The sequence below is a fragment of the Apus apus genome, chromosome 19, assembly GCF_020740795.1.
Source record: "Apus apus isolate bApuApu2 chromosome 19, bApuApu2.pri.cur, whole genome shotgun sequence".
NCBI classification, from domain to species: Eukaryota; Metazoa; Chordata; class Aves; order Apodiformes; family Apodidae; genus Apus; species Apus apus.
In genome coordinates, this window is record NC_067300.1 from 666,839 (window position 1) to 682,152 (window position 15,314).

At 45.5% G+C, this 15,314-nt stretch overlaps 2 protein-coding genes across 11 annotated transcripts in view; both read right to left on the reverse strand.

Annotated features, from left to right (window-relative positions):
* RABL6 (RAB, member RAS oncogene family like 6) overlaps positions 1–15,314 on the reverse strand; it is a 292,198-nt gene that overhangs the window by 215,821 nt on the left and 61,063 nt on the right. The window lies entirely within an intron of this gene.
* Positions 1–15,314, reverse strand: part of EXD3 (exonuclease 3'-5' domain containing 3) — a 286,268-nt gene that overhangs the window by 126,129 nt on the left and 144,825 nt on the right. For 9 of the 10 annotated variants that reach the window (XM_051636482.1, XM_051636478.1, XM_051636480.1 and 6 more), the window contains 8 exons: positions 15,000–15,138; positions 14,474–14,687; positions 13,650–13,759; positions 12,299–12,509; positions 11,012–11,178; positions 8,497–8,667; positions 1,918–1,971; positions 78–209 (listed from right to left, as the gene is read on the reverse strand). In XM_051636482.1, the coding sequence (XP_051492442.1) occupies positions 78–209; positions 1,918–1,971; positions 8,497–8,667; positions 11,012–11,178; positions 12,299–12,509; positions 13,650–13,759; positions 14,474–14,687; positions 15,000–15,138 (1,198 nt within the window). The remainder of the gene's footprint in view (positions 1–77; positions 210–1,917; positions 1,972–8,496; positions 8,668–11,011; positions 11,179–12,298; positions 12,510–13,649; positions 13,760–14,473; positions 14,688–14,999; positions 15,139–15,314) is intronic. The other variant, XM_051636485.1, reaches the window with a different exon arrangement.

The window sequence follows — 15,314 nt, forward strand, 5'->3', positions numbered from 1 at the left end:
GAAAAGCTGCTGCAGTGCCTGCTGTGCAGGACAGGGTGAGCGGGCAGGAACAGTAATGCAAACGAGCCCGGTCCTACCTGGCAGCGGCTGAAGATGTCTGCCCGGGACACCTGGACGTTGAAGTGCTTCAGAACCTGCAGGGCCTGTTCTCTCGCCTTTTCTGAGCTGTTCACAGAGAAACACCTTCCTTCTCCCACCTGGGACTGCAGCTTCAAAAGACAAGTCACAAACCAAAAAGGCAATAAATGAGGCACACCAAGCATCACGATCCATGTTTTTTTTCCTAATACACTTGGTTTGGTTTAAGTTACAAATAATATTTGGAGGTAGCATGTGTTTACAGTCTAAATTTTGACCTGACAAACACAATTTCTAATTTAACATTTAGCCTGTGCTGCAATAGTTCTGAAGCTACTGAAGCACTGCAGATTTTATATATATATTTTTATATATATATATATATATATATGAAAAATTATTGCCAAAGTCCCCTTCAGCTTATAATTTGGTGGTGTGGTGCTGACAGAGGCAGAGAGAGGAAACTGAATTTAGTCACAGCTTTCACATGAAACCTGACCAGATCCACCCAGTATGCAAAAGCACAATGATGGAGCCTGTGTCCACTGACAATTTTTATACACTGTCTTACCTGGAATTCAGTGATGGTCAATTAATTTGAAGTGGTTGATGTGGATGGTCCCTCAATGTTTGTTCCACGTTTAGCAGAGAAATTTGTACCTGGGAACAAGCACTGGGAAGTTCCAGACACATTTTTATGAACATGGTGAGTACTCAGAGCGAGGTGGGATCAGCCTGTGCCAGGGAGCCTTCCAGAGCCATCCTGCCCTCGCTGAGGGCACACGATGGCAACGGCACAACAGGAACCAGACACTTCCAAGGACAGTACTGTGCACTGGGAAGCAGTTATTTTCCTTTTGCAGTTCCTACACAGTACTTTGAAGTTAAAGCTTTGCCAAATAAGATTATGCTGGATGCTGAATTACAACTGTAGGATCAAGGAACCCCAGACTGGATTAGGAACCTGTAGCTACAGTACAGCTGCACTTGCCTCACAGTGTCTCATCATGGGGAGTTTTCTTCAGTGCTCAGCTGTTATATAGGACATCAGCAACCTACATTCTGCAAATACTCCAACCAGCTGCTTGAGTAGTTGGGAGCTTTTATATTAAGTTTGTAACAAAGAAGTCCTGCACTCTCGCTCGTGTTTGGATTCCGGAATAGTTTCACTCTTCTAAATGAATTTTTGGGCAGCAACAAAATGCAAAGGACCAGCAACAGGCTTCATAACACTGCAGCACTGACTTGGCAGGTTCAATATATTACCACCAACACTCCATTTTGAAGTGTGTCCCATGAAGGGCTTTGAACATCTGATGCTGAGGGTAAGGTGGGGTTTTGCTTTGGGTTTTTGTGTATCTGTAGGAACATAAAACCTGGTTCCACCAGGACCCATGCTTGGTGGCCGCCATTCTCTCCATTCCAAGCCTGAAGAAATGTCTTTAAGTGTTGAAACTATGTCAGCGTGGAGCCAGTCAGTAAACAAGAATCTTTGTGATAAAAAGCATGGGAATTAGCTGCCTTTCACCTGCCAGTGAGGTCAAACAGAAACACTTTGTTCTGGATTGCTTAGCTTGATTTCCACCCCCTGCCCCCACTGCAGAGCAATCACTCTCCCCACTGATGCAGGACTGAGTATAAAAAAAAAAAGTCACCCTGAGCTTTGGTCATTGAGATCAGATCTCTTGAGATCTTTAATGTAGTTTTTAGTGCAGAAAACATGACAAAGCTAAGCCAGCTGTTGCATTCACAGCTGACTTTTCCTCTTCTCTACACTGCACATCCTAGACCACACAATGATACAATGCCAGAAAAATGCCAGAAGCTCTGAACACTTACAGTCTGATATGGGAGTCCAGAGGTTAAAATGACTCTTCCTTCCTGTCGGGCAATCTGGAAAAAACAGTAGAAATCATAATGAATGTGGGCTAATTTACACTGGCTTCACACTGTCCTTTCAGTCAAAGCAGAGAGAACATGAACTGGTGATACCAAGTCTTGCCCTGCAGCATTGACACATTCTAGGCCAAGAGCATCTGGGTCTGGTTCAACATCACACTTGACAGCAAGAGCAGTTCAAGGTATTGTTCTCCCAGCAGCCCAAGAGCAGACACACAGAAATAATGCACCCTTTGCTGGTTGCAGAGAACATCTCCATTATTAGAGTTTATCTCCTCCTGACTTGCAATCCTGTGCTTTTATCAGAGGTCTTGTCCTTTAAAAGAAAGGTCTGTGCCAAATTATCAGGGGACTCATTACCCGCACTTCTGACCTTCGCAATGGACTAAGAGACACTTTCAAATGTTTTGGTGCCAAAAGGAGATACTAAATCTGAACCGGAATTCTTCACAAGGATGAAAGTGTGACCGATCTTGGTATGATTAAATGACATCCCACCCTTCCACCCCTTCACCTCCTCCTCTAGGAGGGAAATAGTTTCATGGCCGTAGGGACAGAAGGCTTCCCATGTGAACCAGCACTTCAGCTCCGCCTGTGCTGATGAGAGATCAGCACTTCGAGGTAGGCACAAGGCTATTTCTCTCCTCTGGCTTGGATTCTGTTGGAAACCCTTGTGTTTTTCACTGTTTCCAGATGTGTGTCACAGAGGTCTCCCTTCTGGACCTGAGTTTCAGAAGCTCTTTCTGGATCTCTCTTTAACCCTGGCAGGAGGACACATTTGGGATCCGAGTCCTGCTGCACTTCCCAGACAGTCTGACACCACCAAGCACAGCCACGGAACACCAAAAAAAACACATAACAAGATTTTTAAACCCTGTCTTCAGTGGCTGTTCTCTCAAGATCCACTGGGCCTATGGCAACACGAAACACAGGAGAGAAGGCTCTGAAGGCACAAACTCCCCATGCAATCAACTAAGCAACCGTTTTTTTGTCCTATCTTGACCTTTCAGGTAGCCCCTTCCCCCCCTTTTTTTGTGAAGTCACTCTTTGGCTGCCAGTTCTGCACTGAGAAAGCCATTGGCAACAACTTCTAAAGCACCTTCCTCCAGGCAAAATTACCAGATTTCTTCCAAAATCAACTCTCAATAAAGGGAAAAAATCTCCAAGAACAGGAACCTCAAAGTGGCAGCAGAGACACCTGGTGCTGCCTGCACTCCTGCCACAGGCAGCCTGGGATCCTGAGCAGCCCTGCCAACAAACCACCCTCATGCCACAGAAGTGAGAGAAGTCCAGAAAGGGGACTGCAAAAGTTCCCCACGGTGATTTACTGACAAAAGAAAAGAGATGTGAAATTCCTCCAGGCCCATGTGTGCTTCAGGGTAAGTCTGAGGATTTCACAGCTGGAACACTCCAATCTGACTTCCTGCATCCAGGGTTAATTAGTTCAAGCTTGATAAATCCCCTTATCTAAATGGCTCTGCAGAGACAGGCAAAGAACATCAAATAAAAAAGGAGAAAAGGAATAACTCTTCCATCGTGTTTTTCCACCTCTGGAGCAATGACTGGGAGAAGTGCACAGAGCCAGAAAAGCCACGTGACAGCAGACATCTGACTGCGAGCAGGGAAGATACATGCTGGAGAAAAGAGCACAGTTCGTCATTTTCCTCTGAAAGAAACAGCAGAAGGCAACACTGGGACCATCCAGGAGATGTGTGCTTGGAGATACAAATAAAAGGGAAAGAACAACCAGAGCAGCATGTTGGGGTGGGTGTCAGGGACTTGTGCTCCACCCCAAGTGCTGCTGAGAGTGCACTGGCCTCAGGTTCACCACCCATTAAAAAGATAATATCCACTTCCTCTGGAAAAGGCTTAGACCTTCTGGATGGAAAGCACTTCCTAATAACTTGGTACTATTATTTAGCCTCATGTGCCTGTCTGTTCAGCCAACTTTCATCTTGCAGAGATGAATGAACTCAAATAATTACTGCAAGAGAGACCTGGAAGGTCAATGACTGATGAGAGAGGGCAGAGAGAGACCCTGTGTTTCCGAGTCAGCACCAGCAGCAGAATGATTCGTGACAACCTACAGAATCCTGAATTAAGGGCAAAGGTTTCAAGAAACAGCAGCACAAGGCTGTAGATTTGTAATTTAAAATTGGCCAAGCCCAAGATTGATGTGTTGGGTAATGCCACATGTCCTTGAAGAGGCAAATTGCAGTGCTCCCTTTGGAAGGCAGTCCAGGAGAAGCTGTGAGCCCCTGTGCAGTGGCAGAGGTGAAGCTGTGATCCTAGGCCAGCAAGGTCCCAGACCAGACAAAAAGAGAGCAGACAGAAAGCATCTGCTCCAGGATGTGTCCTTGAAAAGCACCCAGACATTTATCTACTAAAGAAGTGGATCACAAATCTCAATCCAACCCTGAAGCCCCTACCTGTTATCTCAGACCCTTTTAAAATAGAGAGTAAAGCAAGAGCAAGAGATGTGAACACAGTCTAGCCCTGCAGTGCATTTGCTGTACTGCTGGTATTTCAGCTCTAGACTTATCTTCAGCATTCCCGAAGACCATAAATTGTACAGAGTTTACTGCATGATTCCTAACTTGGCCTTAAGTACCACACCAAAAACCATCGACCCTGTTTTGTTTCTTAATGTAGACCAATTTGTATCAAAGTCTCCAAAGAAAGACATTCTCCTCCTGCTGACCAAACATCAAAAGCAAAGGCTTGATCTTAGAAGCAGAGCAGCTCTTCATCTGTCCTCTGTGAATTTACTCTGCAGATTGGTGGGGAGGTAAAAAGACTGGCAAACCTCAGCAATGTCATATACATAAAAAATATGGAAAGATACATTCAAAGTTGAGACAAGATCAGAGATTAGATTCCCCCACTACATGAAGCTGTGCTCACTGCAGTGTTAGATGTCCCCTTTGTGTCCCATGGCTCCAAATCAGACTGGGAAAATTTAGATCCAGGTGCACATTGCTCTAACTGGCTCCTAGGAGCCATCCATGCCTGGTCCTCCCCTCCAACTTGCTGGTTCCTCTGGAGTTTTGGGGGAGTAGGTGCAAGCTTGCAAGGAACCTTCTGCACCATGGGAGCTGCAGGAAGCCAGTTCTACCAGCCTTCTGGATATTATCACACTTAAAAAGATACCAGGTGCAAATTATTCTTAAAGAGGATGATTTTGAAGACTGAGAGCATAGTCTATTAAAAAAATAAAACAAACCAACCCACAACTCAGCTGAAGGGGCTTTAAGATTCCAGTTTCTCCTTAGATATTAGTGACTTAAGAAACTACCAAAATTTTCTTAGAAGCTTTTGCTTCACTCCTGAAGTACAAATATTGCAAGATCTACAACAGTCACTTCAGGCTGGTGGGTGATCCTTTACGATTAGTATGAGACACATCCCACTGCTCTACCTGATCCTGCAAAATTGCAGAAAAAAAGAGGAAAGCTCACTGTAACTTTCTCACCTCCTTCCAATTCTCCATTCAGAAGGCCCAAAAGACAGGTTTAAGGTTCTCTGTAAATAGAAGTTTGCAGAAGACAAGCTGGAAGACCAGGATAGAAACACATGGGGCATAGGATGTAATTTCAGTAAAGAAAAATTTATCAATTGGAATAACATGTTGCTTAAAGGAGTAAGTGCAAATGCAAAGGGTGTCTTACCCCGGTAATGGCACCTGCACAACTCTCCACATTCTCTACCAGATGGAGTCAGTCCTTACCTGGGATGGAGCCAGAAGCCCATGGTGAGGAGTGGCAGGATCACAGAATCATCCTGGTTGGAAGGGACCTTGAAGATCATCAAGTCCAACCATAAACTACATCCACCAAATGCAGAGATGCAGAGGACTTTTCTCAAGAGCAGCCTCCCTAGTCCACCACATAGCAGGAGCCAGGTTGGGCTAGCCTGGGCCACTACCCAAAGCCCTGGAGAAGGGCCTCCAACCCAGGGTGCAGAACTGGAGCTATGCTGGAACTGCTGCCAGGCAAGGACAGGATCCAGGGAAAGCACGTGGTAAATACCCCCCAGCTCTCCACACATAGGCTGCTATAGTCAGGTAATTCTGCACATCTGGTAACCATCTGGTTCACATCTGGTACAAATTCCTTCCCCCAGCCACGTACCTGCTTTGCCAAACCCTTGGTGCACTGTGCTACAGCAGCCAGTTTATAAACCTAACACAGTAAGGATATTCCTGTCACCCCACCCAGTGAGAGAAGACTTGGAAAAGGACATGGCATCTGTACTCAGAGACAAAGCTGCTCTTCTGAGAGAGATTGGTGTTCATGAATAGAGGCAAAAATGTTTTTATAAGAATGAACTGTGAGCTCTTATTTAACCAGAGACATTTTCAGTATGAATTTCTCCTATTTTTCCATTTTTAAAGATTTTCTGTGTCTGCACTTGGTCTCCTCTCCCAAGCAACAAGTGATAAAACAAGAGGAAAGGGCCTCAAGTTACACCAGGGGAGGTTTAGATTGGATATTGGGAACAAATTCTTCCCAGAAAGGGTTGTCAGGCCCTGGCTCAGGCTGCTGCAGATGTGGTGCTGAAGGACATGGGTTATTGGTGGCCTTGGCAGTGCTGGATTAATGGTTGGACTCCATGATCTTACAGGTCTTTTCCAACCAAAAGTGATTTGATGATTCGATGATTATGGCAGATATCTTGTAATCAGTTACTTCTCCAATCAAGTCCTAATTAAATGGCACTATTAAAAGACACAAAATGCAAACTGGTGTCACCTCCCAGCAGCTGAATATGGGCAAAGAGGGGAATTGACTGGCCTGGGGTGTCAGAGGTCCTGCTCTCACGGGCTGGCAGATCTGAGATTGCAGATGTGGCATGAGAAACTTGCCATGACAACTGCTGTCCAAGATAAAACATTTAACCAATAATATCAGCACAACACGAAGCAGGACCGAGACTTCAAGTTTAGCTTGGAATGGGGTTTTTCAAAACAATTGCTGCAACACACAGTAGTCTAAAAAAAAAAGAAAAATAATCCATAGGTGCCCAAGAACAACCTGCAAAGCTCCCAGGCTTTTTGTTTTGATCTCAAATAACAGAAGGTGAAGGACACGACCCATCTGCCCACCAATTCTGTCCACACTTAGGTGCTCTTAGGTGCTCCTGGTGACACCAGTTTGAGACCATGTTGGGACAATACCCAAATTATCCACTTTGCGTTCACTGACGAGGTTTCAACCCTTTCTCCTGGCCTTTGCAATAACATTTACATGTTTTCGGGCTCAGGGTGGTCAACATTCAACTTTTGTTAAATCAGAACTAGCCAGATATAAAGCAGGGTGGGAGGGGTCTATTTTTATCTTTGATTATCCAAGCCCAGATCAAAGGCTCTGCAATACAGTAACACTCCAAGGGCTTTTGATAGGGAAAGGATGTTTGTCCAGTCACCATAGAGAAAGCAATGTAAAACATCCTGTCCATAGCACGATAAGGTATCAGGATGAGAAGTGGAGACAGGGCTCTGGGGGGAAGCAGTGAGAACTAGTTTGTTTAAATGACTTGTGCAAGTTTGGCAGAGAAGGGATATTAATTATTTCTGAAGAAGTTAGAGCCTGCCCAGGATTCAGGCCAAGCAGACATCTGAAGAGGAAACATCCCGAGCACCAGGCTGGGTGATCAGTGCACATTTGATAGCAACATTCTGTGTGGGCTGGATATCTCAGTTTCTGGCATAGTAGAAGTATGTCTGAAATGAAAAAGCATGTGTCTCTGCTTCGAGAGGCAGAGGGTCAAAGTTGTTATGGGAGTCCAGATCAATGTCTGTTGTCCGCACAGATATTAAAGACTTCCTTTCTGAAACATTTTACTTCAAGTTGTGGCTCATCACCTTTGAGTCATCTCACAAGGTGGTAACCAGCTAGGAAATTATATAGCAATTTATTAAGGAAATTTTCCCTTTCATATTGAACAGCTGTCTTTTGACTATGGTTCTGTTTGACTGACCCAGGCACAAAGCAGGCAAATACCTCCCCTGTAAGCCCAAACTGGAGTGCATTAGAAACCAAATTGAATTTGGGGTTCCTGTCTCTGATGTTTGTCTTGCTGCAAATCTACCATCACCTCACCATCAACTACTCCTGAGACTGCAGCTTTGCAGCTCACATCTTCACATTCTGCTTGTGTTCTTCTAATGCCCTGAAACATCCCAGCTGTCAATGACCCAATCATACAGACACAAACAAGGTTTGAGATCCCAGCACTCTCTGCTCACCTCCCATCTCCTGGAAATGGAGCAGCGAGCTCATGCACTACTGTAGGGACTACCTAACACCAGCTGCCAAGTGGCACAGCTTCTTGGCCTGAATCAGAGAACCAGATCTCAGCATGGGCACAGGAAGAAGCATGTGCTGGCCAGTCCCTGCCAACCCTTTGCCTGCTTGGTGTGTGTGACCAACCAGTGCGATCATTCCATCAGCAGCAGAGCTGTTCCAAGGAGAGCAGATGGGAGCTGTAAACACACACACACAGACACACACGACTGACCTCAGCAGCTTTCCTGTGGTCATCCTCATTCTCCAGCATGCAGACATCTACCCCGAGGCAGCGCAGGTAGCGCCCCAGGCCTTGCAGCATGTTATCACAGACCACGCTGAACTGCTTCGGGGAGATGGGAGCAGGGGAACACGAGGTCTCCTTGGCAGGTCCCTGGCATTGCTACAGAAAGACAAGAGACCTGTAAGCAGCAGAACAGAAGGTGATTTCCTGTACATTTGCGTTTTGCCTCCCTGCATTCACCCACCATGACAAATCCAGCTGTTCCCTTCCACCTGCATTACAATTTTCCCCATGCTCTATAACACCTCTAGATCTTCCTTCATGTCTTTCTACATCACCCACCTACACGCAGGCTCAAGGCAGGACATGATGGGGCCAATTCTGAATGAGCCCTTCCCTTGCTGGCCAGCTGGCCACCTGAATTGGGACCTGCAACCTTCCCCTGGAGAAATGCCAACCTGTCCTTCTGTGCTCCACGCAGACAGTGATTTTCATAAAGTGACAGGAACACACCTCCAAAGCTGCTGTTCCCCTGTAGAATTAGACTGCAATTAATAGACATGGGCCAAAGTTGTGATTTGGGAAAGGGATCCGACAGAGGGAGAAGCAGGTAGACAAAGCAATCATGTCAGCTTTGTTATCTTCGGAAGTTTAAAAACAGGCAGTGCCTGAATTATGTTTATTTTCTTTCAAATGTCTGGTGCTGAGCGAGTTCCTGCAGTTGGAGACTGTCACTGGGAGGCTCCCAGAATTACAATAGCTAAATTCATGGAAAAGGGAAGTTATTAAGGACCCTCCAATGTTCAACTTTGCCTCCAGGAACTTGAATCAGCTGGGATGGTTGAGGGACACAGCCACCACCTGTGCAGGGCTGTCTCTTTGGAACCAGAGTCACTGCAGCACTGCAGGAGAGGACTCTGGCCTGGAAGTGCTGTGGCACACCATGCAGGTACAGCTGGAATGACAGTGGGAACTAGCTCAGATCTGAGAGCTCAGTCTGTGTCCTGCTGCACTGCCCAGAAGCTGGTACTTGCACTCAGAGCTCTGCAGCACTGGGTAGACTGGACTGTCACCAGCTCCTGCAAGGATCTTGGTGGAAGCAGCTGTGACCTGAGACTTCAGAGTGCTGTGATAATGGATCAGGCTAAGCCTTTCATGTTGAGGTAGTTGGAAGACACTAACCCTGTGCTGCTGCTGCTTCTGTATAAAACAGATGCAGAGGAACAGCAGCTGGCTCTTAGCTAGTGTTTATTCCGTGGCCAGCAATGTCCTACGTAGCTTTTTTCTCACATTTCATGCCAGCAAAGAGCAAAAAGCTTATAAAGGAGAATAGTATCATTATTCCCACTTCAGACAGTGGACCAGGAAATACTGGGAAAGAGAGCCTGGAGTCATGCAGGATGCAGGGTCAGGAGAAGTCTGTCTTTTTGAGTCCCAGTCCAGGTTTTACCAACTACCTCTTGGTTAATGAATCTGACTGTACAGAACACAGAGATGACCTGTGAGTTCACAAGGTAATTCAAGCCTGAAGTACTTACTTTTCCCATCTCTGCAGCAGCCAGTGAGTTCTGTTGTAACATACAATATTCCCATGAACACAGAGTGTTTTGGAAACTACTGAGCAGCTTTGTGTTTTGCTGCCTGACTAAGACTAATGGGATATTGTACATTTAAACACACTTGATAAGGAGGATCCTGAGAAGGTGGCTATAACCAATAGCGTCTCAGTCCAACCACGAAAAGCAGTACCGGCTTCAGGACACATTTGGGACCAAAAGGATACACTGCTACAGTGAGCCTTCTTAGTTAATAAACAAAACTGATTTTCTGCTAATGTTTTCATAAGTGCATAAATAACCAGATGGTTGCTTTTTAAAAGTGAAACTTTTATTACTGAAAGGGACTAGTCATGTTCCAAGCAGCGTCACACAACTCCAAATTATGGCCAGAAGTATTTTAAGGCTCTGTCACAACACACATTGCAGGGGGAGGTCAGTCATGGAGTATGTGGTGGTGGGCAGGAGACAGAGACAACCAATCAGCAGGAAGGTTTTTTAGATCAATTGTTTGTTTTTAACTTTTCAGACTTCTACTCCAGACACAATGAAGGAGGCATTCCCAATGTGAAACCAAAGTGCAGAAGCTCAGTTAAAAGCAAATGTAAGGAAGTCAGAGTTTTGGTCACAGAATCCAAACCCACAGCATGGAGGAAATATGAAAGGACAATTCCTACCAGCTGGATTATGCCACACAGATCTGCACCAACACTCTGCAAAGACATATGGATTTAGAATTGCAGGGAAAGCTGGAGCAAGGCCCACAATGGAGGAAGCACATCTCGCCAGCAAAGGGGAGGAGTGAGGAAGGTGTTTCTGCAATAGTCCTGAGAACAGACTACAAACAGGCATGCCATGCATAGCTAACAGTATGACTGAGAGACAAGGCAACATATGATTTACAGGGGTCTTGAGCAACACACAGCTCTTTGAAGATGTTTACAAACCTGTCCAGAAGGTGATGGTACTTCTTGTTTATTCAGCTGCTTCTTCGCCCTGGGTTTTATGCTTGGTTTTCCCACCAAACTCTCAGTCAGGTCTGAAGTCAGACCAAAGCTTGCTGGATCCTTAGAGAGTTTCTCATAGACCTCCAGCAAACAATATGCATCTGAAGCTGAAAAAAACAGGGAATATGAATGTCAGCTGGTTTCATTCAAAAGCAAAAGAGAGGCTTTCCTGGTGCAAGGAAGAGCCCCCACCTTTGTAAATACCACTGAACAACCTGTGAAGCTCCAGCTGACCAATGTCATACCTTGCAATATTTTACTGGTTGAGTGAGCATCATAACCTAACACACCATCACAAAGAGTCAAAGCAGAGGAGCTGCAAAAGCAAGAGGCCTTCTGCTATCTCTGCCCCTGCAGTAATGCAAATTGTAGAGTGCCTGTTCAAACCACTATGTATGACAGCTCCAGCCAGCCCATTTTACACTCCATTGTTCTGGAGCAGTAGCTTGCCCATGGGTCCTCACCACATCTCAGGTATGGGAAGGTAACTTCCCCACTAGATGTAATATCTTAAAAAGTAATAACCAGATTGTTTGCAATCTCTTGCCCACATACACTGCCGAGCGGCTTCTGCTCCTTGCAACGGGAACTGCCTAAGTCTCCAAGCCAGTTTTGCAAGTCCCAGTGATTAACTTTTGTGGGAACTGTGTCAGCTTCAAGGACAGTTGAATTTAACAAAGGGCTGGTTCACTTCAGTAGATTGTCCTCTGATGCCCCAGGAGAAGATTTAGACCCAAAATTCTGATTCTGGAGTAATCAGCAAAAAACTCCACTGGTCCCTCCACAGTACCAGTTGTGTGCTGCAGTCTCTGACACCTTGTCTACCCATTTTTAACCCTGCCCTAACATGCACTTCACTATGACAAAAAAAGCAGCACTTGTTCCACAGTAAGGCTGTGAAATGAGGCAGAAGGAAGTGGACTTTCTTCCTTTCAGTTACAGAGAGGAGTGTCCACTGAAGTGATGTTTCATCAGACAAAATCTGCAAAGCACAGGAATTCTTTCATGAGGGAAATAATGAATCACTGGACAGTTTAAACTTCAACCATTAAAGTCATGTCCACAAAAGGACAAAAATAATGTGTGCTGTCTTTTCTGAACAGGAACTAATCTGCAAAGCCATTTTATTTGTTTTCTACTTAACAATTTTCCTGATGAAAGACAATAGACAAACACAGCCTGTAATGGACAATGTGCAGCACTCTGCCATGGAGTCAGTGACCAGACCTGCATAGAGGATCTGTTCCTCACGGAGAGGCCGTTTCTCCCAGTTAGACAGCTGCTCTGTTTTATCTAAAGGCTTCCCCAGCACATGTTGCACCAAGAGGCTGAGTCCTTTCTCTGGCTGCCTGAACCCTCTGTCCCCACAGCTCTGCTCTGGGGACAGAGCATCGACCTTCCAGCTGTCCTTCTTCCAGTCAGTGGAACTCTTCTGCAGCTGATGGAAAGAAAAAGACATAAAACACATGGTTATACCACAACCCCTACAACACCTCCTATTCCAGAGGGTGGGGTGACACAGTAACCATATCATTTTTATCTCTTGCCTGGCATATTGAACCCTGTTGTCTCAGACAAAGGGCTGGCATGACATTAGATATAGACAGTATCTAGTTATTTGTTCAATGAACATACTTGCTGGAAAGCAATCTGTTTCATAGCCAGTGAAGGAAAAAAACCAAAGCACACTGTTGTACAGCATTGCACCACAGCAGTGGGGTTGTCACTGGGGTTGTGGGGTTGTTTGCAGGGTGTTTAGCCATGAGGCTGTTGAACACCAACTCAATAAAAGAACAGCAGCAGTAGTTGAGGATCTTTCTCCTTTTGCTTCCAGCATGAAAAGATATTCCTGTAACACAGCAGGCAAGGGCCTTTTTGCAGTTGCCATTTCACAGGTTAAATGGAGGCAATGGCTGTTGGCAGGTACTTCAGACCCTGCTGCACTCCTGGGTGAAGATATCAGTCCCAAAGATCTGGCTTCACCCCAACCCAAAGCCTTAAACACACTCTGGAAATTTTACCCATTAAAAAGGTTGTGCTTAGCATTTCTGCAGACTGCTAAAAACTACTGTGTGCTTACCCAGAGACAGCTGGACTTCAGCTGAACAGAAATTCCTGCACTGAATCCACCAGCAGCCCTTATGAAACATTACAAGCCCTCTACATATCATTAACTCCATAGTACCTGCTTCAATACTGCATGATCTTGGAATATCAGAGTTTCTGCAAGAATTTACTCCTTTTGAGTTCAAATTTGACTTGTGCTCAGAAACATCACCCTAGCTGAATGAAGCTATATCTCCATTTCAATTTATTTTTCATAGTTTTTATAAAGACAACAAAACAAGTCATTGGTATAACAAGCTCTAACTTTTTAGCTGATAAAAACTTAACGCTTCGGTCTTTTTTTACAGAATCCCATTACCCTCAAAACCACAAATGGAAAGCACATTTTTGCTCACTAAGCCATCTCTTTGCCAATACAGGATACAAAAAGCCAGTGCTGTGAACTCATGACAGTTACTAGGAGCACACGCAGGAGACACAATTTTCCTTATTGTCATGTATTCATCCTTACTTGTTTGTCTACTTTGAGCAGGTCCACCACACCTCGCACTTGCTTATCCGTGTCTTTCAAAGCAGACCATGTGGCTGTAAGGCTGCTAAGGTCTCCAGACATCCCATAACCTGGACAAAAAATAAGCCCAAATCACACAGGTAGGAAAACACAAATCATGGCTAATGCACTGCAGCTTTTTCTATTCCAAGCCCAGATGCTGACAATACATGCATGAACATTGGTGCAAAGACCATGAGGGAACAAGGCAGACTCCTGTCTCTCCTGTTCCTGAGATACTCTTGCAGACCAAGATTGGCAGAGAAGAGGGGGATTAAAGATGCTGAGTTTAAGCTCAACTTAAAATCTGCTAGGTCAGTGAACGGCAATTATGAATTTGCTGGTGAACTTAAGGCTTAACAACTCCTACCAAAAGCCTCCAAGAGCATCTCAGACCAGGTATGGTGAAGCCAGTGAGCTCTGCTGTCCAGCACAGTGACTTTGGGACAGGGACAGCAAATCCAGAGAGCGCTGTGTGACACAATTCCCTAGACCACCCAAGGCTGGGTGCAAGCTGGGGTTTGGTATGGAAGTAAGGCAATCCCAAGTCCACAGGGAGGCTAAGCCAGAAATCTTGGGTTTGGCCTGAAGCAGGGAAACACTTCTACCATTCCCAGCTACACCAGACACCCTGTTACCTGGCATGGCAGTATTTGAATACTCAGGGCTATAAAAGCTGGTCCTATGATAAGTGGATTGAGAGAATGCCAACTCCAAGAGGGCACAGGAATTACCCGAAACAAGATGTATAAAGACCCGAGGCAGGGACAAGAGATGCACGTTACCTAGTTTAGTGATGGCTGCATCTGAATAGAGCATCTGGATGAAATGGGGAAGCTTCTCCTTCTCATCCTCGGTCTCAGCTTGCTCCAGGAGCTTTGGCAAGTCAAGCAGGAACACCTCATCCTTCACAGCAATTTGAAGGAGGGAGACACGGGGCTTCCCAACCATGCCGAATGAAGGTTTCCACTCCATGTCAATGCCAACAACCTGCCCGGGCTGTAACACAGGCAAAAGCCTTCACTTAAGAGACTGAAATGCCTGAAAGTAGCCTGGACAGTCCCTGTCCAGAGCACAAGGATTTCCTTTCCACCTCTTTGCTATTGTGCAAAATACTGCAGAGACAAGTAACATTCATAGCCCACCTGAGTTACCCCTTTACCCAGCACAGCAATTCCCAGTGCATTCCCCAATCAGACAAGCCTAAAGAAAGCAGCTGTCCTTGATGTGCAGACACACAACCCCCTGCACCAGCCTGCTGTGAAGTTTCTGCTCCTTGACCCTGCAAAGTCAACACCAAGTAACACTCACCCGCAGCACCTTTTCCCAGCACTGCAGTGTCTCTTCCCATGTTTGTAGGAAGTGAATATTTGCCCGTGGAATAGGAAGCTGGTAATAATCCTTCTTCTTACTCTCGTCATGATTATCTCTTTTCACAGTCTCTTCCACCCTGCACAGAACCAGATGCAACAGCATTAAGCTACATAATGAGTGGAAATCCTGGATTGGAGGAACATCAGGGAGTCTTAAGCCCCTTATTTCATCCTGGTCCTCTAGTTCCCCACTCAACTCTTTCTCTTACCCACTCTTTCCTCACTTTCCCTCTAACCTCAGTCTTTTTCCTCT